This window comes from Ixodes scapularis, unplaced genomic scaffold, assembly GCF_016920785.2.
Source record: "Ixodes scapularis isolate PalLabHiFi unplaced genomic scaffold, ASM1692078v2 ptg000292l_1__unscaffolded, whole genome shotgun sequence".
In the NCBI taxonomy this organism is placed as follows: domain Eukaryota; kingdom Metazoa; phylum Arthropoda; class Arachnida; order Ixodida; family Ixodidae; genus Ixodes; species Ixodes scapularis.
The window spans coordinates 1,823,486-1,850,019 of NW_024609951.1; the positions used below are offsets into that span (position 1 = coordinate 1,823,486).

At 43.9% G+C, this 26,534-nt stretch overlaps 1 protein-coding gene across 1 annotated transcript in view; it reads right to left on the reverse strand.

Annotated features, from left to right (window-relative positions):
• Positions 1–13,991: 13,991 nt before the first annotated feature.
• Positions 13,992–26,534, reverse strand: part of LOC120845934 (lipase member K-like) — a 67,377-nt gene continuing 54,834 nt past the window's right edge. The window contains exons 7-9 of the mRNA XM_040217494.3: positions 22,062–22,133; positions 20,532–20,600; positions 13,992–14,246 (exon numbers count right to left, since the gene is read on the reverse strand). Of these exons, the coding sequence (XP_040073428.3) occupies positions 13,992–14,246; positions 20,532–20,600; positions 22,062–22,133 (396 nt within the window). The remainder of the gene's footprint in view (positions 14,247–20,531; positions 20,601–22,061; positions 22,134–26,534) is intronic.

Sequence of the window (26,534 nt, forward strand, 5' to 3'; positions counted from 1 at the left end):
CAGCGGCAAACTTCCAGAGGATTCTGGAACATTCTGGGCTGGAATTTTTAAGTACCAAAACGGCATGGGTCAAAAACCCTACAAGGAACTGGCACTCTACGCACTGGCCTGTCTTTCGTGCCCAGTGTCAAATGCGGTAGTGGAGCGGGTTTTTAGTCAGGTCACGTGCGTGAAGACTAAGTACAGGAACAAGATGTCACTGAAAACTTTGGACGCCATTGTACGAGTTCGCTCAACATTGGCCTCCAGGGAGGTGTGCTGCGTGAAATTCACTATTACTGACGATGTGCTGCGCAGGTTCCAGTCGGACATCTATGATGCTCAAACTGACGATTAGAGGGCGAACGACATGTTTTGTATTATTAATAATATATGTTTCTGACGAGTGCTGGTTCTTGGTCATTTTTAGGATTTTTGGCTACTTTAGTTTTTGGTGAAATCTGGGGAAATTTTTGAGTTTCTGGTGTCGCGGCCACTTTTCGATCTGGCAACACTGCCACTTTGTCATTCGAGCTTCGATCATGGCGGAGTTCTCTACGCTCGAGGACCTGACGCCGTTAGAGGTTGAAATTCTTCGGCGGACAGCCGACCTGGGGATGATTTCCTATGAAACCACTCCGACATGCGATGTGGACGATAGCAGCGCTTCGGAGTCGTGTTCGGGTTGCGAGGACGACGAAACGCAAACTTTTTCGGGCGTTCTTCAATTTGCGGTTGGGGCAAGTCGTAACCAAACTAACGTTTGACATCTCAGCGTTACCTCCGGTACGTGATGTCAAACGATGTGGCCACGTTGACTTTCGCCTCGGGAGGACGGGGGGAAGGCTGGTTCAGACATGTGCAACGAGCGCGTACCTACGACTGCGTCCGTTGCAACCGGAGCGACCGGGAACGACCGCTCTGCGCCGCGCGTACACACACCTGCAACCACTACAGCAAGCGCAGCGGGTCGTCAGCACGGCAACCGCTTCTATACGCCGCCGTCAGCTGTTTCAGCGGCCTCTCTAAAAAGGGGACGCACTGTTACTCAATGCCGTAACAGAATATAGAAAGGCAGTTTTCTATAGCCTAAAGCTTTATTATTATCTTTTCTTGATAGGCTTGCAGGGTAAAGTGGATGAAAAAAATAAAATAAAAAGATGCAGTCCGCCGTCTCGGACGATCACGACTCTAATACACTACATTGCAATAATACAAATATCGCCACACGCCTTTCCTACGATTATAAAAGACAATGTGATCTTAGCAGCGATATAGCAACGTGGAAATATGATTTTGTCATCAGATAGACGTTGCGAGCGTTCAGGATTGCTAACACTATTTACTTTTTTCCGGTGATGAAAACGCGTGACAATTCGCATCCTTTATACGGTACGCGCCAGTAATACCTTGAACTTGAGCACACGCATGAAATGCGCCAAATAAGAAATCCGGGCGATGTTCGAGGACACAAATGCTTAGAAAGCACCACTGTAGTCGAAGTAAACAGACACGACGGCACGGCGTTTCTGCTGTCTTGAGAGTGCCGCCACGACATCGTCGCACGCGCAGGTGGACCTTCCCTTTTAGTACGTGCTGGGTTATCATAGCGACACACGACGAAAATTCACAGTCAAGGATAGCACTTTTACGCGGAACGATGAGCTTTCACCACGCCGTCCACGCCGACGATTACCACCGACGCCATGTTTGCGGATAGAAGGAGCCGGCCGGCCCGCGACCGGGACGACCGGCCTGCAACGCGCGGAGATACGTGCGCTTCCGCGCATCCGTGGGGAACGGGAAATTCACCCCCCGCGGACGAAGGCAAGGAGAAAACGTAGTCCTTTGTTTGTGAAACGATAATTGCAGTATCGCGTATTCTAAACTAGAAATATTTTACGTCTTGTGGAATTATCATGCACAACATATTTAAATGAACTGGAAAATTTTTCTTTAGCGAAACTTTACAAAGACCACCAAAATTTTCAAACATACGATAATGTCATTGGTCCTCGCAAGTACAGAAAAGAGTCCGCACGTATTTTCTTCCTGCGTGATGAATAGGCGGTTCTGCCTTCTAAAACTGAAGATACTCATTCACTGACACTTCCTTAACACCATCGCACCAAAAAGTAGCTTCTCCAAAAACCGCTTGAGTGCCCCTTTAGGCCGATACCGGCCTCGTAGCGGTTGTGGAACCATTCGCGCTGCTGCGCAAATCGCCCCTCGTTCCGCTCCCGTTCCTCTTCCTTCGAAGAAAGGTGGCCGCCATCTATGAGCGACAGTGGGAACTAATTGCCTGGTTGCCGCCGTCGCTCATAGATGGCGATAGCTGTCCAGAGTTCGGTGTCATCACTTTTTTTGCTGGTGGACACGATCCTGGGGAACCTAGCCCATAACAGCTCCGCTGTACAAATGTATCCCGTTGTATAGATACAGATACAAACAGACATCTTTTCCCCCCGAAAGGTGGTACTCCCAAAGGGTACGGCTCGTGGCGATCGCAAATGGAACTGACTGTGTTTTTGTTTTTTGTTTTTGTTTTGTTTATACATCTTTCCCTTACCTTGAACTCTTTATCTCTTCACAACTATTCGCCTCGAGATCGAACCGTTGCGATACCGTGCGGCGAAAGTTGAAAACATGCGAAAGCGGGGATACCGCCGTGCGTTGCCTCAGGCAACGTACGTACAGGCGCAGGTTCAGGAGCATGGACCTCGAAGATGCAAGCCCGTTTCCTGCTGAGCTGAGCCCTCCTCATTAAACACTTGTAGTGTTATCTGCCGTTTCTTCCTACTAAAGGTTGTGTTGTATCATAAGCGTCGAAATTCAGCAAAGCGATTATTATTTAGTCTGGACCTTCTATAATCGTAGTATGGTGGTTTGTACACAACCGCTGGTTCTACATATTTTAGAGCGTAGCTCTTAGGCGCCCGTTCCCCGCTTGAGCGGCGTCGGCGTCGCCGTCGCCGTCGCCGTCGGCGTCGCTGTCGGCGTAACCGCGCGGTGCATTATGGGTAAATTTCCCCACTAAATCTAGCGGAAAAACTTCCCCTCTAAATCTATCGAAAAATTTCCCCGCTAAATCTAGCGGAAAAAATTTCCCCGCTAAATCTAGCGGAAAAATTTCCCCGCTAAATTTAGCGGGAAAATTTCCCCACTAAATCCAGCGGAAGTTTCCCCGCTAAGTCTAGTGGAAAAATTTCCCCGCTAAGTCTAGCGGAAAAATTTCCCCGCTTAATCTAGCGGAAAACTTTCCCCGATAAATCTAGCAGGAAAATTTTGGTCACGTGACCTGGGAGGCCACGTTACCTGGGGAGTCACGTGACCCCTCTCCCGAAATCACGTGACACCCCCCCCCCCCCCGAGGTCACGTGACACGTGACCTCGGGGGGGGGCACGTGACCCTCCTCCACGTGGACCCCTCCCTCCCCCGAGGTCACGTGCCCTCGGGGGGGGGGGGGGGTCACGTGACCCTTTCCCCTATGTCACGTGAACCCCCCCCCCCCCCCGAGAAACCGGGGCCCCCAGTACCCTTTCCTCCTCCCCCTCAAGAGCTGCGCTCCAATTCGGCGTTACAGGGAGTGGTAAACGGCTTTCACTTTTTTGTTATCTCCCTCAAGCCATAACTTTTATAAAAATTGAATGTTGATTGAGCGATGGCTTCATTAAAAAAATAACCCGATTGATCAATGCCCTTTAATAGACTGATCTATTGATAAATCCTTTACTTGGTTTTTCACCGGTCATATTGCAGGAAAAATGTTAAACCTAAGATATTTTTACTATTTTTACTATGTCATAGATGACATATTGCATTCCCATTTTATACTTTACGTTGTGGCGTCTAGAGAAATATTAACACGGAGAGCCATTTAAAGTGAAGTCCGTTTAAAGCATCACTCGAATAATCTGAAGTTTAATCGATGAACTGCCCAGTCCCGATATGCGTTAGGTGAGGGCGTAGGGTGATCGGAAAGTTTCGTCAGAGTCGCTAGTCCTCATCAGGAAAAGATTGTCGCTCCGGCCGATGCTGTCTGTGTCGTAGTGATGGTCGTTTGTTGAAGTTGCGGAGTCTACTATGTTTGAATAGAAGATTATTCAGCCATCAATTTACAATCTTAGCCTTTTGAAGACCGCGGCCTTCACCGAGAAACTTGAAACGGGTGAACCCGCACAATCGAGAGAAGCATCTAATAACACGCGCGCTACTGCGTTGCTCGGTCACACTCGTTTGTTCCACTCGTGGCAGACATATTAAATAGTTTGTTTCACTTGTTTCAGCTGTCCTACGAACGAACTGTTTGCGGATCGCAACTAGACAAGGAATTCCCTTCATCGCAACGCAGTTGACTTGTTCCGACTTCGAATAAACTATCCACACCATGGCACAGTAAAGGAAATATTGTCTGTAACGGACATAAATAGCACGGCAATTACCAACACAGCACTAACTTCTTCTATTCACGTTAAATCTTTGTACTGCTCCAAACACTAAAACTTTAAGAAATGCATACAACCTGCAATTTCATATCCCAGAGCACCCGTATTATGTTATCCGGGATGGAATCTATTGTTTTGTTGTAATTCCCACGCCTCAATTCCTACGCTGATGCGCCGAACAGTACGGCACCATTTTCCGCTAAAATTGTTTTCACATAGCATGCGACAAAATAGATGAAAGAATCTAACCCGTCTCGCGCGCGAACGTGGATAGCCTATGGGGCGACCCTGCTTCTATCCCGGCTTCGATGTTTATGATAGCGCGACAGTAGCGCCACTTCTAAATCGATCTCGAGGCCAATAACATCAAAAATGGCGCTGAAAAATAAATCGTGCTTGACAAAAGGTGTCTGCTCGAAATGAACCCTGTTTTGTTATGAGGGTGCATCTCAAAGTGCTTAGTCATTCAGGGTAGGCAAACGGGACGACGGTTCCGAACCTGTGTGCACGGCACTAGTTGCACTACAAGAGAAAGGGAAGCCCCCGAGTTTTCTCCTACACATGCTTGGGGAATTCCTCCTCTCCATTCATATCCTTTCCAGCGCTTGCTCTGCTGAAGTGGAGTGCTTTATGGAGGGACATTATCCTGTTACTCTTACAAGAGACCTTTCTTCGAACCACCTTTATTTTAATAACTTCATATCCATTATGCCTGCCTGGTACCCAGGCTTCAGCCCCATCGAGGAAGTAGTCCGGCCGTCTCATATTATAAACCCTTGCACTAATTGCACGATAAAGGTGGCATTTAGTGCATCGAAAAAACCCGAGAGTGATAGACAGCTTTCGTGGACCGTGCGCTTAAGATTAGCGTATGCAAAGAAATTGAGGTGCATGAGTGCCCATGAGCAAAGCGCAACAGAAGGGCCAGCCTATTGTGTACGCATGCAACCCTGGAAATTTTGCGCTGCAGCCTAGCGAGCTTTGCGGAAAGCTCTGGAGAGATCTCGGACCCAGCGAGAGCACCAGTTTCAAGATGGCGGTTACCTTGTCTGGCGCAGCATGGGCGACGTGTTGTTCGCCAAGTTCAGTGTTATCTGAAATAACGTGGTGTTCGGCTCGACAATCCTTTCCGAGACTTGCAGCATTCGAGTCAGATTGCCGTGCAGCTCAAGCAGCGAAGAGTGATTATGTTCACAGCCCGCCGTGTACGTGAACGCTGCGATCTGTTTAACGCTAAGCCTCTTCGCTCAATTCAGTGCCGACGGAAGAACGACTTTTCAAATAACCGCCCGATTTGTCGCCATGCACTGCATATAATTAAGTGAAGTATCTCTTTCCGGCGATGTCATTGATAAAAATGTAATTGCCACGGGACGATTGTCGGAGGCTCCGTGATTGAATTTCGCTACGGCCTTGTCCTCGCAGCCTTCTTACCCTCCAGGAACGCGCGCCTAACCAGGCAGCTGTGGGTTGGCTTAATTCGAAATAAAATTATTAGAAAGTTTTTGGTTTTAGTATTTGTTTTGAGGAGCACGGGGTGCTGCTGTGCGCACGCTGAGTACCACGGCTCTTGCAAAATGAATCAAAAAGATCATGCGAGATGTTCAGTCGGCAACGTTTACGAAACGCACATCTAAAATTGGTCTTAACTGTTCGTTTTTAGCGTACGCTATACTGTTGCGTACTGCGTACCTAAGAGCCCCCAACTTTATACTAAAGCTCTCCAATATTCAGAACAAATGTAATGAAAAACCTAAGGCTGGCGAAGTATCGCGATATAATTCATACATCTTAAATGTATTTCGCTCCTAAAATACAAATACATTTTTCAAAAATGTCTCCTTGCAGAGATCAAGATACACTGAAACATCTCCAATGCACTATCGCAATATACTTGTATCCTTGACTGCGACCTTGGTCGCAGTCAAGTTGTCAATTTGAAAATAATTAAAAAATAGTTGGTTTTTCTGCAAAATAAAAATCTATATTTCCCTTGGAGGCAAAGCGCTGTGCCTGCAGAGGTGGTTGAAGTTAATACGTAGTTATTTGTTCAGACATGCCAGATGCCATGCGTTTATATTGTTATTTATTTATTCACAATACCTTAAAAAGACTATTGAAGGCAGACTTGTTGAGTAATTTGTTACAAGTTACAGATGACTTGTAATCCGTTACTTTATGAAGTAATTTTGTGATTAACACGTTGCTTTTTTACGGCAGTAATTTGTAATGTAAGTTTGCTACAAATATTGCAACGGATTACTCTAATTACTTGTTACACTTAAAAAAAAAAAAAAGGAACGTAATACAGAAACAAAGTACATGAGAAGGCGATTCAGCGGCATGAAGATAGCATGTTGAACAAAATGATAACCGAAAAGGAAACACAATTTTCGCATGACCGGTGAATAGAAATGGAAACAAACGCGCGAAACATATATACAAATATGCGAAAAATATAGATCAATAAGAGAACGCCGAGCAGGCATTGTCTTCTTCATCTATTAGTGGAGATAGACCCAACTGCTCAGCATGCGTAGCGCTAGCTTTGTATGCAGCAGTTTAGTAATCATTTCCGATCACCGTAAGCTAGCGGAATGGCGGATGTGGCTGCAGTTCTCGCAGCCTTGTCAGCTTATAGGGTAACGGAGTGCACTTACATGTGTCACTTAAGTTCAATCTTTTACTTTTACAACGACTACCATAACGCAGGCGTGTGAGAAATGCGAAGTAGTGCTGAAGAACATTTTTAAAAATATCAAAATTGATTAGATTTTTTTTTATTAGTTTGGGAAATGTAACGTGAAAGTAACTTGCAACTTAACGAGGAAAGTAATTCATTAACTTTTAGCGGAAGTAATTAATAACGGTAAACCATCACATTCGAGGATCGGTAATTTGTAATTGTAGGCTATTGTTCTTTTTTTTTCAAGTAACGGAACAAATCTGGTTGAAGGCACTACCAGAGCGAGGGGGGGGGGGGGGGGGGGGGCAGTAAGTACAGCTGATTCAAGTAAAACGCTACAGTATAGAAAAAACTGCACCTTAAAAATGCTCGTAAACGAATATTACAAAACAATTATTCAGGAGATGTAAACGCTGTTAACAATGAATACGAAACAACTTTTCACAATGCACGAGACAAAAAAAAAACAGTATAAAAGCCCAATTTTTGTCTTGATTTTGTTGTAGGCACTTTGGTGAGTGCTTGTACATATCTTGCTTGTACATATAGGTTGACCAAAATCATGAGTTGCCCAGTGCGCATGTGCGCGCGAGTCGTCTGGGAATTTGGGATGTTCTCCTCGTTTTTTGTTTTTTTCTCCCACTCCGGGAGCGATTTTTGGGACGTCGCAAGGGGATTGGCGTAGTTTTGTATCTGTCACGCAACGTTATTAGATTATCTCAGTTACGGAACTATTCATAGACGCCGCATGCACGAACAGTACCCCCCCCCCCCCCCCCCCCTTACTCACCACGACTCGCCCAGCGTCGCTCGACGCGCCGCCAGACGGCTGCTTTGGTAACTGAATCAGGATACGTACGTTTCAACGTTACTAGAAACGTAAAAACCAACGAAAAAAAAAAAACTTTTTGTAGCAAATGTTTTTGGAGTTTAGTACAAAATGAGGGGCGCGTGATGTTTTCTAAAATCTTTAGTTTGCAAGGTTTTGCGGCACAAATAATATTGTTTTCATACAACCATGCCTCAGCGGTGATTTTAAGTAGCGCGTCCCCGAGCTAGGTTCATCTTAACATCGGGGTGAATTCGCGGCTCGTCCGCTGGGGAGACGGGGGTGGCATCCCTGTAACCCTTTTATTGGGTAAAGGAGAGAACCCTTCTCGTGCGTGCTGATGAGATGTAAAGAGCGGCCATGTTTGGTCCGCTAAGTTATGTTTTTTCGTTACCTCCATCCCTGGATCTTTGTAGCGTACATGCTTCTATTGTATACCGGTGTGATTTACGTCTCGCAGTTTACAGTGTCAATAAACTTTTCTTCAACCCTTTCCACTGTATCTGTTTCGGCTCCGAAATGGCCGATTGAAGCCAAAATGGATGTTACGTGCAGTTCCTCGAGTGACCGCTGCAAGTGAAATGGCGGCGTTGTGATCGCCATTTGGCGCTTCAGCTTGGCTCTTTGGAACGCATAGTTATGAAACGAAAATATAGATGGCGCTTCGAACGACGGTTGGCGGATTGAAGTGAGTGAAGGGGGGGGGGGGGGGGGGGGGTTCCCCCTCCGCCGGAGTTTCACAACTGAGGTAATCTAATAACGTTTTGTCACGTGATCTGTGACGTCATTCACTATGCTAAAGCTTATTTTTAGTCGAAGCTTGAAGTACATAACACTCCCATTTTTAACAACTGCTGTGAAAATATTAGCGAAAATTGTAGTACGGTTGAATTTAGTTTACACTTATAGACCTTTTCAGCCTCCGTCTCATGGGCGCTGCCATCTTGGAATCACGTGACGCGGCCGCCATAAGGTAGCTTCAAGGCGTCGCTCCACTCTACCCTCCGCGCTTTGCCGAAGGCGTTGCATTGGCATTTTTCGCCGCTCTTCACCGCGTTTCTCGACTTATTGTCAATTGCCGACCGATGCTTACATTTACACCGTAATTGCATGCCATAAATAATGTGCACGACGACATCTGCAGCTTATTTTGTAACATATTTGTACTACTTTCACTGTCGGCGTACCGGATACGTGTGAGAAGGGAAGATGTACAGGAATCAGCGTCAGCCCTGGCGCATATTGAGCCCAACTATTTATGATAACTGAAGTTCGCTCAGTGATAGTGGCGGAATAATTGAAATAAGTATAGTGCAATGTATATGTATAGCCGCGCACTTAGCATCTTAAGGAATGTAACTAAAATACTCAGTATATGAAGCTATGTGTGTTTCCTGAAAGTCTCGTGCCTTGCCTTCATAACAAATTTAAAACAGTTGTTTTAATTATATGGGACATATAAGATATACAAGTAACGAACGTTTAACTCACATTTTATCTGATGCTCGGGGTAATGGTTACGTCCACATCAGGCGATTTGTTTGTTCACGACATAACACCTAAATTTGCTTGATTTATTTATGAACTTAGACAAACTGTACACCATGTTCGGTCCCATATCTGTAGTCATTAAAGGGTGTTGACATTTTTTAACACGAAATGTAACGTATTTATTTTTATTATTTTAACACAAAGACCACTCTGAAAAAAAAATAATCTGTCACAGGCCGCTTGGAAGTGCCTTGAGCTCACATTATGTTATGCCGCAAAGAAGCAATATGTAAAGAAATAACCTGATGTGAGCGTTGTTGATACTAGATCGCATCAGTTTCCATAAACATCTGTCTATGCAGGCTCATGAAGTATCGTATTCGACTCTTGTATTCGACTTCAGCCAAAGGTACGGGAGATCACTTCTCTCTGACCCTTTAATTTTATTTGGCTAAATTTGCACAAAGACAACATTTCAGACTTCAATTGATGGGCCTGTGACTTATCTCATGTGCCAAGCACGTCTTAATCAAATGTCAGTAAAATAAATCACTCATTGTCTAATGCCAACTTTGTGAAACGTTTTTAATAAGTACTTTAGTAGCGTCAATAGCTAAAGGAGTTTCCCACCCGACCTAGGACGGACTATCGAAATATATCTCGAGTAATCAATTTCGTTAAGGAAAACAGCACAAGACAATATCACTTCTTTTTTTTTTAAATTATATTCGTTTATTATAGGATATATTTCAAGCCTCTGGAGTTCATAAAAAGTTGGTGTCCGCGAAAATCAGATAGTGAGCAGTGAGCTCGCGACTTTATGTGTTTTTCGCGACGATTCAGGAGGTTTTTAATTTGTTTGTGGACCTGCATTTTTACTATACATATACTCAATAATCTCTTTATTATTTCATTTTTATGAAGACTAGGGTCAGCGGTTACGGCCCTAGATGATTGGAATCCTCCTTGTGCGTCATAGCCGTTTCGCCGCCGAACGTGATCACCAGATGCATCGTGAAGTGTCCGTAAAAAAGCCCGCGAAAATGACCCGAAACCACTTTGGGTTCTCAAATTGGCTCAGTACCACAGTTTTATCAGTTGTGTGCTATAAACGGCCCATTTTCTTCACGAAATTATGCGAAACTGACATAACACAAGCACAGCGCGAGAGCATTACAACCGAAACCAATCAAATTGAAGGCACCCAAAGGCGGCGAGTGCGGCGGCGCCCTCTACCTGCCGGTCGGGTAACTACCGAGATGAAGAGGTGTATAGCCACTTTTGTGAAGCCAACACGCGAAGGCGCCACGTGTACTTGCTTATTTTGGTGAGTCTGGCAGGAACTTGACTTACATTTTCTATTTTCATAAAGATAGAAAATCGCAACCTAGCATCTGTGAACCAAGGAAAGAGTCTTGCCCGCAGCGCAACTTTATTAATTTACCATCCCGTCTCAAGTTCTCTAGAGGAATTGAACCATGTAAACTATAACAAAAAGGAGCAAAAAAAAAAAAAAAAAAAAAAAACGCAAGCAATTTTTTTTTTCTTTTTTATGGTTTGCACGTTTTGTCGACTGTCCTCGGAACTAGCGCTGTGCTGTTTTGTGCGAGCTCAGCGAGCGTATAGAAAAGCAACCGCAGGTCACAGCAGGCGCAGAGCACAGCGTTCTGCGCGTTCCTGCAATGCATACGCGCTAGTGCAATACAGGGCTGCTTCAGAAAGCATGCTCGCGCGGCTATCCAGTCTGCTTGCACCTGCTGGGCGTCGAAGTCTGAGTCAGTCACGTTTGATATGGGGTAAATAGGGGTATCTTTTGTGACAGGTATGAATGTTAGGCGATTCTCACAGTCTCACAGTGAGCACAGGTGCGCTCTATTCCTGGGCGACGACACCGCATTTGCGACATGCCACACTTCGACAAAGTTTCACTGGCTCAAAGCCTGGACGCCTGGAGGGCTGGATGGAGTCAGTGGGACGTCGGTTAAGCGCGACCACGACACCGTACGATCGTAACCCATAAAACACCGTAATCGTAACTCGCACTCCGTACTTCCGGAAACTCGGCAGACGAAGGCTTCCGTTTTGTCGCATTAGGTATGAACGACCGTAACCGCTCATTCACACGGGAAATGGATCCGCGTTTGCAAAGCGGTTGCGAACGCGGTTGTATAAAGATCCAGTACAATTGCACGCGCACTCGATCGCATCGAGTTGGCGTGCAATTGTACTGGATCTTTATGCAACCGCGTTCAAAACCGCGTTGCGAACGCGGATCCGCTTCCAGTGTGAATGAGCGGTAACTCAACCAGGTCGCGTTTTTAACTCTTTTAAATAAGAAATGGTAACTCTTAAGGCATCACGTGACAAAACCTAGAATACGAAATGACTCAAAAACGAGAGCACTGTGCTTGACGCCATTGGTAACGTGACAGTTACTAAACCACGCCCATCCCCTCACGACGTCCTAAAATCGCTTCCTCCCGCTCCGGCCGCTGGTGTTGTTGCCGCAACGCTGGTAGCATCGTTGACGACTGGAGTGAAAAAAACAAAGGTGACGGTCGCTTCGGCGACTGGCCCAGCCGAGCGTTAGGCGGGAGGCAATTTGCCGTTCTGCTACTCTTTGCTCAGTCTTAGAGGTCGAGCCAAATCATTTCAAGGACTGCTCACGCTGGTAAGCGATCGTGTATTCTGTAAACTACTCGCTTAAGTAAATATTCGTAATTCGGGCTAACTAGCTGCAGTCACAACAGCGAGCAGACGAAATGATTTGGTTTGACGGCACAGAACGTGAACTGCCGTTCGAGTTCAAGGTCACAAATTACGCTTCACCTGTCTTAGCAATCGTTCAGACACTTTTTACTCTAGCTAGCGTCGGAGCTCATTCAAATCTGACCGGTAAATGCTACCTCAGCCGTCTTGTTTACCTCTGTCGTACGCCGTTAAACTAAGGCCACGCATTTGAACACGGTAGAGGACGTTTCAGACATTTCCTAAAATAAGACGCTGTCGGTATCACGCAATCACCATTATTGTCTACACTGCTGCGCCACGTTTACTATTCGCTAAAACACGTTAACTTGCACGTAAGCTTTTTACAGAATGGAGCAGCTGCACCATTTATGATATCTACAACGTGTACCCCTATAGCGACTTGCTAAAAACATCCTTTAATGTGGTTTCCGGATCGACTTCTCACCATTTCCTATGGCGATTCGATGCAGTCAGCCGTACGAGTGGCCAAGGATTTTCTCTCGTAGCTCCCGATGCGCGAAGTACTACAGTAGCGAAAGCTGACCGAATTGTGAAATTCAGGTGACGAAATAAAACTTATACCCAGACTTGAACGGTACTGATAACAAGTAATAAAATTGCTTGTAGTAAATCGATTTGTAAAGTAATTTTGCAATTATTTGATAACGTTTGTTGGGAAGAAATCCAGTTATGTGTTTATTTTTGGAAGTACAAATTGACTTGCAACCGGTATTTTCTTTTCTTTTTTTTTGGCACAAGGTTTCTATCATGCATTCTTCGAACCAAATCTTCTACAAGAGGATAGTTTACCAAAAGCGGCGGAATAAGAAGATTAGTAGTTTATAATTCGGCGATTCTTATCAAATAATGGTATGTACAAAATACCCGTTTTCAAACTCGTAAAATGCTATGTCGTTCTAAAACTTTGAAGTGATCGGAGAAGTACGAGTGACTGTTTTCAAGTAAAGGCCAAATATGTTTCATGTCGCTTAAGCTACTAATCTATTTTAATACTTTTTTTAATGAGTAATTGTAATTTTAATTATTATTGTTTTCGAGTGATGTGTACAAGACTGCTGCACCACACTCTAGACAATTTTAAATTTTACGCAGTCATGAAGCTCAGGTAGCAAGGTTTGAATATCGTTAATGGTTCACATATAAATTTATAAAAAGCACTACTACATTGGAGACGTGTTTTGCTACTTCGGAAAACTGTACCAATTCAAACTTCATCTCGAAAAAGGGTAGTAACTTGGCACGCAAAGCCCGTTCACAAAATGAAATATTTCATTTTCAAAAAATTGTTGATTGGTGAACCTTCCCAGCATAGAGCAGGTCGTTTTGAAACGCAGCTAACTCCGTAAACTTTCCAGCACAAAGTCCCCCCCTCCCCCGCCAAGAAAGAAAAAAGAAAGACAAAGAGGACTTTAGCTAATTTAAAACACTAACAACTCTTATTAAACTACCAAAATCTTGAGAATGGATTCGGCTAACGTTTCTCGGTTTTTATAGGTTTAAAGTGAAAACGCAAAACCCTGGATATAAACACCACCAACTGAATTTAAATATGTCAGTGCAATTGCGCATGCCAGCACGTGCAGTGCGTATTTCTTTGCTGCAGCTTATTTTGCATTCAACGGCAAGGGACCGTCAATCTTTATTTTGTTCTTGAATATATGCATGTTTATTTGTAGGATGAAATGATGAATACTAAAAGAAAACAAGCAACGAGCCAGCATGACCCAACCATCACATTGACATCAGAGCCTTGACTCCCATGGTGACGACGCGTAGCTTGGCTTTGGTTCACGCTAAGTTGTCGTTGTTATAGCCTTGGATGAGCTCTATAACCGGCTTGTGCAGCATGAGCGTGGCGTCGTCACCGATGACGAAGTCCAAGTGGTTGAAGTTCTTCTGGGGCAGCTGATAGTCGAAAACGATACTCTGCAGCCGTGACCGCAGACCCTGCACGCCCTTCGGGTCAGCGAACCGATCACCTTGTCCAGAGAACAAAGCGATGCTGGTTCCGATCTCTTCCAAAGGGTACTCCGGCGGCGTGTCCTGCACACGGTCGGATCGGAAGTTCAGGGGAGGTCAGTGTGGTGCCCACACCAATTATGTACGATGCCGTGTTGCTGAATTTTCTACGTCACCTATTGATGGCCAGGGAGGTCCCATATTGCCAGTCTTGTGTGCTCAAAAGTACAAACGAAGTAGTTGATTATCAATACAATTATTTTTTGTGTTGAAAGATTCGATGAAATCACCCAATCACTGAAGGGAAGGAGCAATTGAACGTTACTTAAAGAAAAAGAGTACTATGTAATTTTCGTTAACTTCAGGACCATCGTGACGTTACAAATGCGTTTCAGTGTTTTCACTAGATAGCAGTAAACCCCAAAAATTAGCACGCAAATTAATTTTATCAATTAGGTGAAACCCGAAAATACCAAAACGGAGCCGTCCTTCAATAATAAAAAAGCCCCAAAAGTCACGGAATGACCTTCATTATCTACAGCTTTATGTTGTGTTAATCCGGAAGACAACCAACACACGGAATACGGAGTGCTCGTATGGAGGACCAGCAGATATTTCTCTCATCTTCGGGATCGGCGCGACTCAGTCGGGCACCGCTGAAAGGGTTCATCAAACTTGGACGAGACCAGCTTATTACTTTAGTGTCCAATGACCTTTGATACATTGCATGGTAGAGTCATGCGTAGACGAAGTAGCTGCGCGCGAGCGGGTGTTTTATTCTGATGAGCGCTTGCCTGGTGGCTTACGTTCGAACTATCGCTGACGTCAGGACTCGTTCATGTGGGGCAGATAGGGGGAATGACATCAACGCGAACTGCCGTTATCATCTGCTACTGTCTCGACGCTGTCTTGGAAAAGAATTAAAGTTATTTTGGTTCATTTTTTTTTCGCCCTCAAACGGGCTTTTGCTAGTCACCGAGCTTGCCGTTTCGATAATCCTCTGTCCCTTTCAATTAGACAGCGGTGACACAGGTGCTGATGATAAGGGCAGTTCGCGTTGAAGGGCTCCGCCTTGCCTGCTTCACATGGAAGAGTCCTGACGTCACCGCTAGCTCGAAGGTAAGCCACCAGTCGAGCGCTCCTCAGAAAAAAACAAAACAAAAAAAAAAAAAACGACCGGTTTCGTGGAACTATTTGGTATATGCATGACTGTACGCAGAACTTATCGCGTTGTGTGATTGCCAGCTAACGAAAAGTTGACTTCCATTCACCCAACGATCTCGTCAACAATGACGCGTTCGTATTTGACAAGTCACATTGATGCAGTTTACCCTCGCCTAAACATATGAACATTTATTCAAACTGAGCAACTCTAAATAAAACCACAATTGATTTTTTTTCTTTTTTTTTTCGTTGAACAAGTCAAGACTCGACTTGTCGTCAACCAGTAACACACGTATCTGGATAGACCTATTTCGAATTCAAAATCCGAGACCACACACTTCATGCTCGGCATGTTGCACTGAGAAAGCAGTCAAGGGCAGCATCCAGTAGCCTTCATACCGTCGTCGCTGTTATCAATAACATAAAAACGGCCAACAAATATTAATAGCGTTGAAAAAAAAAGCGAGAAAGAAAATCAGAGCGTTTGCATGGAAATAGAGAACTGATTATTTTTCCCTTGGCGTCATATCCCTCGTACGTCACTCGACCTGCGTACCGGCGCTTGCGTCGTCTCGCTTCTCATCAGTACGAAGTAAAGTTAGTCCGAATTGTTTTGGATCGCCATTTTTCTCGCTAGAAGAGGGATTGGCCGGATTCCGGGATTTGGTTTGGATTCGCGCTGCTGCATTGCGCTTAATCTGTTTTGAAGTCAGAAGTCAAAGGAACTTGATAAAGTATGTCAAAGTACTTCCTTTTACGGTGTATTAATTCTCTGCAGCTTCAGATTGAGCGCCTTCTCGAGCTTGACAAGCGCGCCCCATGCCCTATTAATTTTCCACATTGTGTGCTGATTTTGTTAGGTAGCACAAAAATGTGAGATTCAATCGGATGTGGTTACCTCATGAAAGCGAACGAAACGCTAATTCTACTATTGGCTTATTATTTTTGTGTTTTGCAGACCCTAGCAGGGGCTGCTTGCCTGTAATCGAGACATGTATTCAACTGTACACTAGACTTTTGCATTGCTAGCGCGAGCTCGTGCCGTCACACTGAAGCATAGTTTGAGGACGTGCCCGCTTGATGTGGGGCCCGGAGCGAACGGTCTACTAAAACTATAATAACGCGCTGCTCTGCTGTCAATAGATCGCATGTTTTTGTAAACCGTTGCAGCACTCACACAGCCTAGTTGTTATTCTACCGCGATAGCGTTAAGGAGCTCGTGTCGCAGAAAATCCGGCGTCAACGTCGGTGTCGGCGCCGGTTGGACCGGAAAATCCTGATTGGTGGATAGGGTCATGACGTCAGAACCACGTGTGACGTCACACACGGAGAGCGCGAGGTCATGTGACGTGTTACATTAAGTCACACGTGACATTACTCGTGCGACGTGACATCACCAAAGCAGTGATTGAGTTTGATGAAAGTGCTCTAGAAGAGGAGGGGACAACTGTCGTTCAGGTATGTCATAGAACAATAGAGGTATGAAGGAATTCACAACAATCTCAACCACGATGAGTGAAAGTGCCAAAGTGTGGTGCGTGTCAGGGTGTGTGAATGTGTGTGTAGTGAATGAGTGAAATACTAAACGCGCGTGAACGTACAAGGAACAAGGGAACAAGAAACCTTGTACTGTGTACAGAACAGTGAAATCTTGTTGTAGAATTTGAAGATCAGGTGTCAGAACATTGAAAAGAAAGTCGAACTGTGGGAAAATAAAGGAGTGTGGTGTCATTAGGTCATTGCGTGACTCAAGACCAGACCTGTACGTAATCCGTTACAAGTAACGGAATTGCTTGTAATCCCTTACATTTATCAGTAATTTAGGAACGAAATAATTACATATTTTCTAGAGTAATTTTAAAGTAATTCCCTTACATTTTTTACGTAATAGATTTCTTGTAATCCGTTACTTTTTTTAGGACCAACCCCCCCCCCCCTCCTCCCCCTCTCTAAAGGAAGGGTTGTTTTTATTTTGGTAAGGTCGAGCGCAGTGACACCGTCACGCGCAAATGGAGGCTGGGCACCCTTCAGTTTCGCAAAGCCTTTTCTGCTTGCAACACTAATCCCCCAAATCTATTTTCTTAGACCCTAGCAACTATGTCAAAACACCCAAACAGACATTTCTACAAAAAAAGAAAAAGCGGAAAAGGGGGGCGGGGGGGGGGGGGGGGGAAGCGGCAGGTTATATCCACTTTTGTTTACTCCTTTTTTTGTGATCGGAAACGGGGAGAAGAGGACGCGAAGTGATTCTGTACCTCTTCGAGAAGCTCCAGACGGTAAGTGCACAGACAAGAATTAAGAATGTCCTTCTCGTTTATAATGACCACGACCATTTTCATTATGTCACAACACCAGACAACGCTCCGTATACCCTAAAATCCACTAAAAAAGATATGATAATATGTGAAGGTGCTTTTGCCACAAGCATCCTTGTTCGTTATTGCACACTTATTATCTGCTCGCAAACAGGATATATTTTTTCTTTCACCTTATTTCACCGTTTTAAAAGCTACCTACTTTTTTTTAGTCCAACTTCTAGAGTTGGCCCACTTTATTTGTGAATTCCAGCCAGGTTGTCTGCATCTCAGTCACCTTTTTTGTGAGTCAGCTTTTTGCGAGCACTTTGGAAATAGCAATAGTCGTCCTTTCTTCTTCTGTTTTTCCCCCGGCATGACGCACCTTATCTGGAGCAGATATTTTTACAAATAAACACAATAGTGGCTGACGTAGACTTGATATTCTGGGCTTGGGGAGAGAGTGAAACTCGTGGGTGGGGCCATAGCTCGGCTACCTTAGTACTCTGCCCTTCGCTGCCCATGGCATCAGCGGACGTCTATCTGGAGAACACCAGAGTAAACTGCAGTCGCTTCGTGTTTCGTGCGTTTTTGAACGGCACCAAGAAAGGTACACACGGCAAACGTGCGTGTACATTTCATTTTTTTAACCGAAGTTTTTATTAATTGTTGTTATGAGTGTCCTCTTTTTCGATTACTTATATTTATTTCCGGGAAACTTTTTTTTTATTCACCAACTTCTCAACTGAGGCTCGACCGTTTCAGAACCAAAGGAAGAAGAATATCGAGCCAAACCTTATTTATTATTTAATTATCACTTTACTGTTACAGCTGTGTTTTGCTATTGTCTGGCAATATATGCCGGTATAGTAAGATGGACATAAATCAATTCTTATTCTAGGTTTGGCTAGATGTATGATGACCTCTACAGCATTGCGATTTCGAGAGTGGGGAATTTTAGTCGATCGGTCCGATGGCTCCATTAACGATACCCGATACTCCACCGCCGCCTGTGCGCAAATGGAACAGGTTGCAACAATAAGAATTTGAATAGCCCTTATCCCTTTGTTTCTTAAGTGAAGACAATATTGTTGAAAGTAACGCCACGAAAGTAACGGATTATTTTTTGGGGTAACGGTCCCTTACTTTCATGGAAGGGTAATTGTAATTGTAATAAATTACAATTTAGCCTCGAGTAATTGTAAATGTAATTCCTTACTATTTTTTAGTAACGTGTACAAGTCTGCTCAAGACCATGAGAAGCAAATGAGAACGCGATACGAACGGGGCCCGATAACGCTATCGGGTTGACTCTTAACGGATCAAATTCAACGCCCCAAAGTTTTATTTTTCTTTTTTTAAATTATAAATGTGTTTTTTTTTATTCGTTTGTCCAGCGATCAGGAATTTTACAGTGCCCAGAATTACTAGTCATCCAAATCTCTCTCGAAGAAGCAAGAAGATGCTGGTGCCCCGGTAAACGATGCTTGGGCTATGACCGGTTTGGGAAGACGTCGCAGTGTCTAAGTGATCGTCACCGCAGCTGCACCTTTCGGATTTCGGCCTTTGCTTGGATTCTACCGCACTGGTATTTCAACGTTAGTCATCCTTAAATGTAATTTTTATCTACGAGGCAATGAAGTTACGTTTGACTTGAACTGCAACTTTCTGTTTTTGAGATTGCAGTACATAGGATGCCAGTAGACATTCGCGAGGCATATTTCTTCAGTTGTGCGCAAATTGGGGACTGAAACTTTGAGTACGAGAAGACTAACAGCAAGGGTTCAAAATGTAACGACTTGGAACCAAATGCAAAAGATTAACTCGAAGTCCCAGTGGTCTAAATGCAATTGCGCAATATTAAATCCCATGCGTCCAAATGCAAGGGCGCCACAAGTAGTCAAATTCTAGGGCGCAAATGTTAGTCATGGGGGTCCAACTCTGAAGGACTGACGGAAGGGGTGAAAAGGTTGCTCCCGTCCCCGTTAGCCCCAAGGCGACAAGTGGTAGTGTCAGCACATTTAGTCCCCCGAAAGTCTAAGTCGCGCTCCCTTTTTCCTTACGATGTAGAACACTACAGCCTCTTTTCCCTTTAGCTTAAAGGTAAACAATACAATGTGAGATTTTCTTTTCCTCGTTTTTCCTTCAAAACAAAGAGGCTTGCAAATCAGTGTGACGTTGACACGGTCACCTTGCTCTGAAGCATCAGGCATCTGTGCAATTTTGACTAATTATACCTCCCAGAAGACTAAGCACCCTCGTAACATTTAGTATTGAATAGTTTTTAGGCCGTTAGAGGAAATTTTGGAAACCTGCTGATCGAGCTGCGTACTTGTTTGTGCTGCTCGTGCTAGTGCATTCAGAAAACGACCTGCAATTGAGCAATGCGCTTGCCATAAAGCGTAGTCGGTAACAGGAAATTTTATACCAGGAGATGGCACTGGTCGTTGGCGGATAAAAAATAAATAAAAAGGAAGCCGCGGCATATCCAGTCATCGAAACTTCGCACAACCTGTTTGCATGCAGACCTCAGGCAGCCGCTGGTTACGAAAAGCTGGACAAGCTTCTCACGTAAATATCTCTAACAGTCCCAATTGGTGGTTTTCCCCTACCCAGAGCGAGCTATGCTAAAGTAGAAAGAGTAAAAAATCGTTCTTGCTTTCCTTAAATTGAGACAAACGACCACTCCTCGAGTAAAACATTTGTTAACCCACTCGCGACCACTGAATTTCGAAAATGTGTTAAAGGAGCTGAAATGGTACTGCACATATCTCTAAGCCAATGTAGTGCATCTGTCGTCTTATTTAAACGCTGTCATAAGGTTACAGCCCCTATCATTGCCCGAATCGGATCATGTCAGAATGCAAGACAATGCCAAACGCCGAGTGTGACTAGTGAAAAGCATACTAACCTGACCATACATGTCCCTGTTTCTTTCTTTGCCATAGTCGTACATTATGAAATTCTTTGCCTTGTACATCTGGAAAAGCAAAAGACTGCACGTCAGCGATTCGTTGCAATATTTAAGGAAGCCCAGAGTTTTTAACATTGATCCTATAATACACTTTTAACATAGCAATATTTCTACCAATAACAGTAACTTGTGCCGATGCACATGATTGTTCGGATTAAAAAGCATGCACCTCATGACTAGAAATTAGATGTCACTTGCACTAATATCTAAACGCTGGTACGCTTTCTCTTTGACGTTTTTAGAGCGCAGCTCTTAAGCGCCCCTTTCCGTGTCTTGCGGCGTCAGCGTCTGCGTCGGCGTTGGCGTAACCGCGCTAAATTTAGCGGGAAAATTGACGTTATGTGACCTCAACACCAATTTGATTCCCCGCTAAATGTAGCGGGGAAATTCAGTTCCTATGCTTGATTTACCGGACAAATTCACTTTCTCCGCTAGTTTAGGCAGGAAAATTGACCGTCACGTGACCTCAGCACCAATGCAGTTCCCCACTACGTGACCTCAACACCACTTCATTTCCCCGCAAAATTTAGCGGACAAATTCAGTTTTTTACAAGATTTAGCGGGAAATTTTACATCACGTGACCTCAATGCCAATACAATTTCAGGCTATATTCGGAGAAACTATTCGTTCATAGGTGACGTAACACCAAGTCATGTGGCTTCATTCTCCCCGCTAAATTTAGCGGGGAAACCAAATTGAAGGAGGGGGAAGGGAGGGAATGGAGGAAGAGGAGGAGGAGTCTTTCATTCTTTGATCTAAGTCTTTCATTTTGTCTGGCCGTGGAGAGGGCGGGGGGCTGTCGCCTTGTCAGGCATGTCGATGCCTTTTGTGGCGGCCCCCCAGACAGCTGCATTCCTCGACGGTTGTCTAAATAAACCTTGATTTGATTTGATTTGAGAGTAGGAGTGGAGGAGGAGACGGTACGGAGACGGCGGAGGGGGAAGGATTTCCTCCTCCTCAAGAGCTGAGCTCTATTTCCGCATTACAGATACTGTATCTGTAAACGTCATTCATTTTTTCTTTTCATTTTTTGCCAATATTAGAGCCCAGCTCTTAGGCGCCCATTTCCGGGTTGAGCGGCGTCGCCGTCGGTGTAACCGCGCGTTGCCTTGTGGGTCATTTCCCCGCTAAAGTTAGCGGGGAAATCTTCCCGCTTAATTTAGCGGGACAATTTTTCTGTAAATTTAGCGGGAAAATTTTTCTGCCAAGTTTAGCGGGAACATTTTCCCGCTAAATTTAGTGGGGAAATTTTCGATCAATTTCACGCTGAATGGGAGGGGAGCAGGAGAGGAAAAGGGGAGGGCACAGAGGGGGAAGAGGGGAATATTCTCCCCTGCGTGCCCTGCCCTGCGTGTTCTCAAGAGCTGTTCTTTAATTTGGCATTACAGAGAATTGTAAACGACTCGTCTTCTGCCTTTTTTTACTTTCTGAACTTCAAAAAGAGCAGTACTAGAAGTTTCGTGTACCTGTGCATAGTGGACGATGTTCTGCGTGGACGTACCCGCCGGCATGTGCGCCATATACACTGGAATCCTTGTCTGGACAAATAGAAGAGAAACAACACAAAAACCTGTTTTGATATATGGACGTTAGCAGAAAAGAATTCATGCAGAATATATTGTTCAAAACGACTTCATTTTCTTTAATAAAAAAAAATATATGTAGAATAAAAACATAATGCTGCCAAGACGGATATTTGCTATATAAACCCGAGAACTGCAACAGTGTCCATGGGACACTAACATAGCTGGCAACAAAATGAATATTTAATCAAGCACTGCATCTGAAGCTGTTTAGTATGGTAAGCAAGACAAGACCGCAAGACTCTTGTAATATAATATTATCCTGAAATGATGGTAATGTCTTATTGGTAGCAAGCACACATTAGTATGCACCTGTGAGTAATTTCACTTTTGTTTTGGTTACTGCAACCATCACTGTGACCATAGCTGAATGCATGACGGAGAAGCGATTTGGTAGAATGGGAATTTCACTAAAAAAACTGTAGGCACTTAAATTACTAATATTTTTCTTTTTTTTTTTAGTTTTGGCGCCTAATTTTTGGACTAGTGTATACGATGCAAGATCTGGTTTCTTATTTTTTTTGTTTTCTCATTCGTGTTTTTTTGCTTGTTTTTTTTAAATGAGAAGTCAAAAATTACATTTATGCGCTTGTGTTGGTGCCATTTGAGATGACATTATGCCAAAGGCTTTCGAAATTCGCGGCTCGCTTTAAAGTTTATCTTGCGAAACGGTAGTATCAACTGGCATTCAGGTGATATAAATTAGAATTATAATATAATGCCTTTTCAGAAGCTAGAGAACAAAAGAAAAACAAAGTGCAATTTTAAACATAGCAACAGGGCTACTACTGATCTAATGATGCTAATGATAATATTTTTTTCCAAGGAAACCACACCGTTACATAAGCTTGAAGTGGCGCATGCATTAGAGGCTTGCCGCCCCGAGCCTAACATGAAATAGTAGTTTAGGTTCTGTGGCGTATATCTGGAGACAACGTAAAGATAGTGACCATCGGGTGCCTGACGTCTTTGCTGTAGATGAAAAATTTATCCATTCCCGAACACCAGCTTATCTGGTGTCTTTTACCTGCCTCATGCCGCAGCAATACACGAACGCAAGGTGGTACAGTAGACATACAGATCGAAGCGAGATAGTTTGCATATCGCTGTAGAACAAACCGAAAGCGTGTGAGCCTCTGATGTTCGGACCATGTATTTCAAGGCACCTTTTTACTTGAGTCTAATTGAGAAATTGCAGCGCAAAATCTTTCAGCTGCTGCCAATCTGACTTGAGAGGTATCTTTCTGTGCTGTCTTTCTTATGGATATTGCGCATCCCCGTCATTTGGACTCAACTGATTTCAAAAAAAAAAAAAAAAAAAGAATCTTTAGCGGTGTTTAAACTTTTTGATAATACCTTCTTATATGGCTGGAAACTTTGAGAGTGCATTGAATTTTTTTTTTTATTCTTCCACGCTAACATACTTTGTTCGTGTTTCTTTTTTCTTTTTTTTTTATATAGAGAGCGCGACACTGCTAGCGCGAACAAGCGATCGCCGATTTTTCCAGTTTTTCTTTTTGAAACCAAGGGATGTCATCCAAGTTATTATTGCTACGGAAAGAGATCACTTAGTTCTCTATTGTAAGCGATAAAATTTCGTGATCGCTAATACTATTTAGAAGTAAAATGCGAAAATGCGCCAATGTCGTGTTCGCGCTAATAGTGTCGCGATGTGTACGGTGTTTCTTTACGATTTTCTGCCACCGATATAGTGCGCACCTTAAAATATATTCGCCGTTCGCGCAGCACATTTAATAAAACAATCAATATATGAATGAATGAATGAATGGATCAATGAATGAATGAATGAATGTATGTTGACGCCACAAATCAGTATTAAAATTAATTGTGAGCTGGAAAGGTATGTAATATTTCTTTTCCATATTTGTTTCGACTTGCGGCGGTTCGCAGTAGACGTTGCGTGCCGCACTATTCAAAATGCCGTGAGAGTGACAGCTGACCTCCGGGGAAGCAGTCACGTGGTACACTCACAACGCTCAACTGGCAGGGTTTCCACGAAGTGTCCGCTTTGCTTCATCGTATAGAGAATTAGCGCCTTCATAGGTACACAGGGCGTTCGCATTTAATTCAGACAAATATATATTTATTTTTACTTTATTTTTTTAAGAGATGAAAGTTACTAGACGAGTGCCGTCTTCACCTTGTATTTAACATGCTCGGCGGACGTGAGATGGAAGATAGTCGTTATGATATATTGTCTAATTAGCTATGCTCTGTTTACTGGTGTTTTTAATTATTGGTTTTTACGTGCCATGCTCTAAATTACAGAATTGACGGCAATTGCGAATAGGGCAGATACATTAAAATAATTTGCAAACATGTAATGCATTTTAGTCATCAATTGATAAACATTCACTATTATAAGCCCGATTTAAATGTTGCGCGCAAAAAGCGCGCCGCACGCCCTGCCCATGGGATGCGTAAAGTGCGTGCTCCGGAGCGCGAAGGTTCGGCGCTCCGTTCACTAGACGGACAGAACGACCCTGGAGACTGACACTCGAGCGCGCTCATCGTGCACCGAATTTTTCTCAGAGAGCGAATGACATCACGTCAATGTTACTAGAACAACACATCTGGGAAACTGCCATAAAGCGTGCTTTAAAAAGTAGCTCCGCCACGCCGCCATTTCTTCCGCCGCGGCCACTCCGGGGACCGCTCGGCTGCGCGCATTGGTTAAAGTCGAGTCACGCAAGAGCCTGTGGCGCCATCTCAGAGTGACATTTCACAGTAGCTATATCAATTAGCTTGCATATTTCGACTGATCGCTAAAGGGTGGCGCCTGTATAGTGACCAATTTTGTCTCGGTAGAGGCGAACGGTTTGGGTTTCAAGGGTGAGTTTCCCAACTCAGTGCTTTAGTAACCTTGCATCCCACCTGTAAACAAGATGGCGGCGACGACAGACAGGTGCTCGAGATGATCGGTGCAAACATTCGGACCGCTGCTCCTTTCCAATTGAATCGTGCTTAGTACAGAAGGTGAGAACGATTTGATTTCAAAGCCAAGAGAGCAATTAGCGTTTTGGAAGAGGTATGTTTTGTGCATCTTGCCTGGAAACAAATTAACGCGCTATCTATCGAACGGTAGCGTACCGACAGCACATCGAAGGAAAAGTTGTCGAAATGTAAAGACAGTTGGATCTTGCCTTTTTTATAATGCTTAGCTCAACGAATAAATAAGCTTCGGTTGGAAATCTGAAACATCAGTTAGCATTCTGGAAAAAGGTTTGTTCGTGCATCTCGCCTGAAAAACAATTTACGTGCTGTCTATTGAACAATGGTGTGTTGGTAGCGCATCGACAAATTCTGTCTCACGCTGCCAGTGGGAACCACGTAACATCGCTGACAAGTTTGGTAGTTTCCTGTCGACAAGCCAGTTCAAGAATGCCATCTTGAATTTAGAAGTAAGCTGGATGCATGGTCAATAAATAGATCAGTCATAGTAACCATCCGCGTATGTGCTCGAACCGAGTCTCTAAACATTTCAGGAGTATTAAAATATTTAAAGAAACTTTTTAGCGTCACTGACTTTTTTTTTTTTTTTTCCACTCAAACCTACAAATTTTCGGCGTCTGCAACCTGTATCCATGAGATCCCAGGCTCGTCATGACCGTGCGGTCGGAAGCGGCTCTTTCGGGTCATACGTGATTAAGGAGGGAAAACAACGCTGTAAGAGAAGGTCAAGGAACAGAAGCATACACGGCGCCTGCTGGTCGTGGATAGTTACGGTGTGTCATGCTCCAGTGCGCTATATGTTCCGTGTTGTTGCAGGGCTCGGAGTAGGAAATTTGGAGCGTCGGAGATTTTAAATCAGGATAAAAAAATGTGAAAATATATTAATTGATATCTAAAAAAAACATTTACTTGCTTGAAAATTCTTGCAATTCTCTAGCAGTATTTTCCCGTCAATACTGCAAAATAAACACGGCCTGTAAAATCAATAATTGAGAAACTAATTAACGAATATTAAATAATTAGCCTTCGTATACGCCATTCACACGGTACATAAAGGTGCATTTAACATAGGTCCCTTGGCTATCGGTGAATCAGCCCGTGCTCTTGGGTCGCGAGCACACGCCACGCGCGTACGATTGTCAAATGATTGGCCGCAGAGAATAAAGTTTCCTTAGCTAAAGGTGCCTTCACAGTCGTGTGAACGTATTACTATGGCAATTATCTCCTCATATAATGTCTGCCGTGCCTTATAAATATATGATGAAAACTGAACTCCTCCAACCATAACTTCCTGTTTATTGAAACACAGTATGAAGAAGGGTGTGCTCCAACTCTCGCCCCCTTTTGTTTAGTAAATATGTCCGAAATAATATTAAACACGCT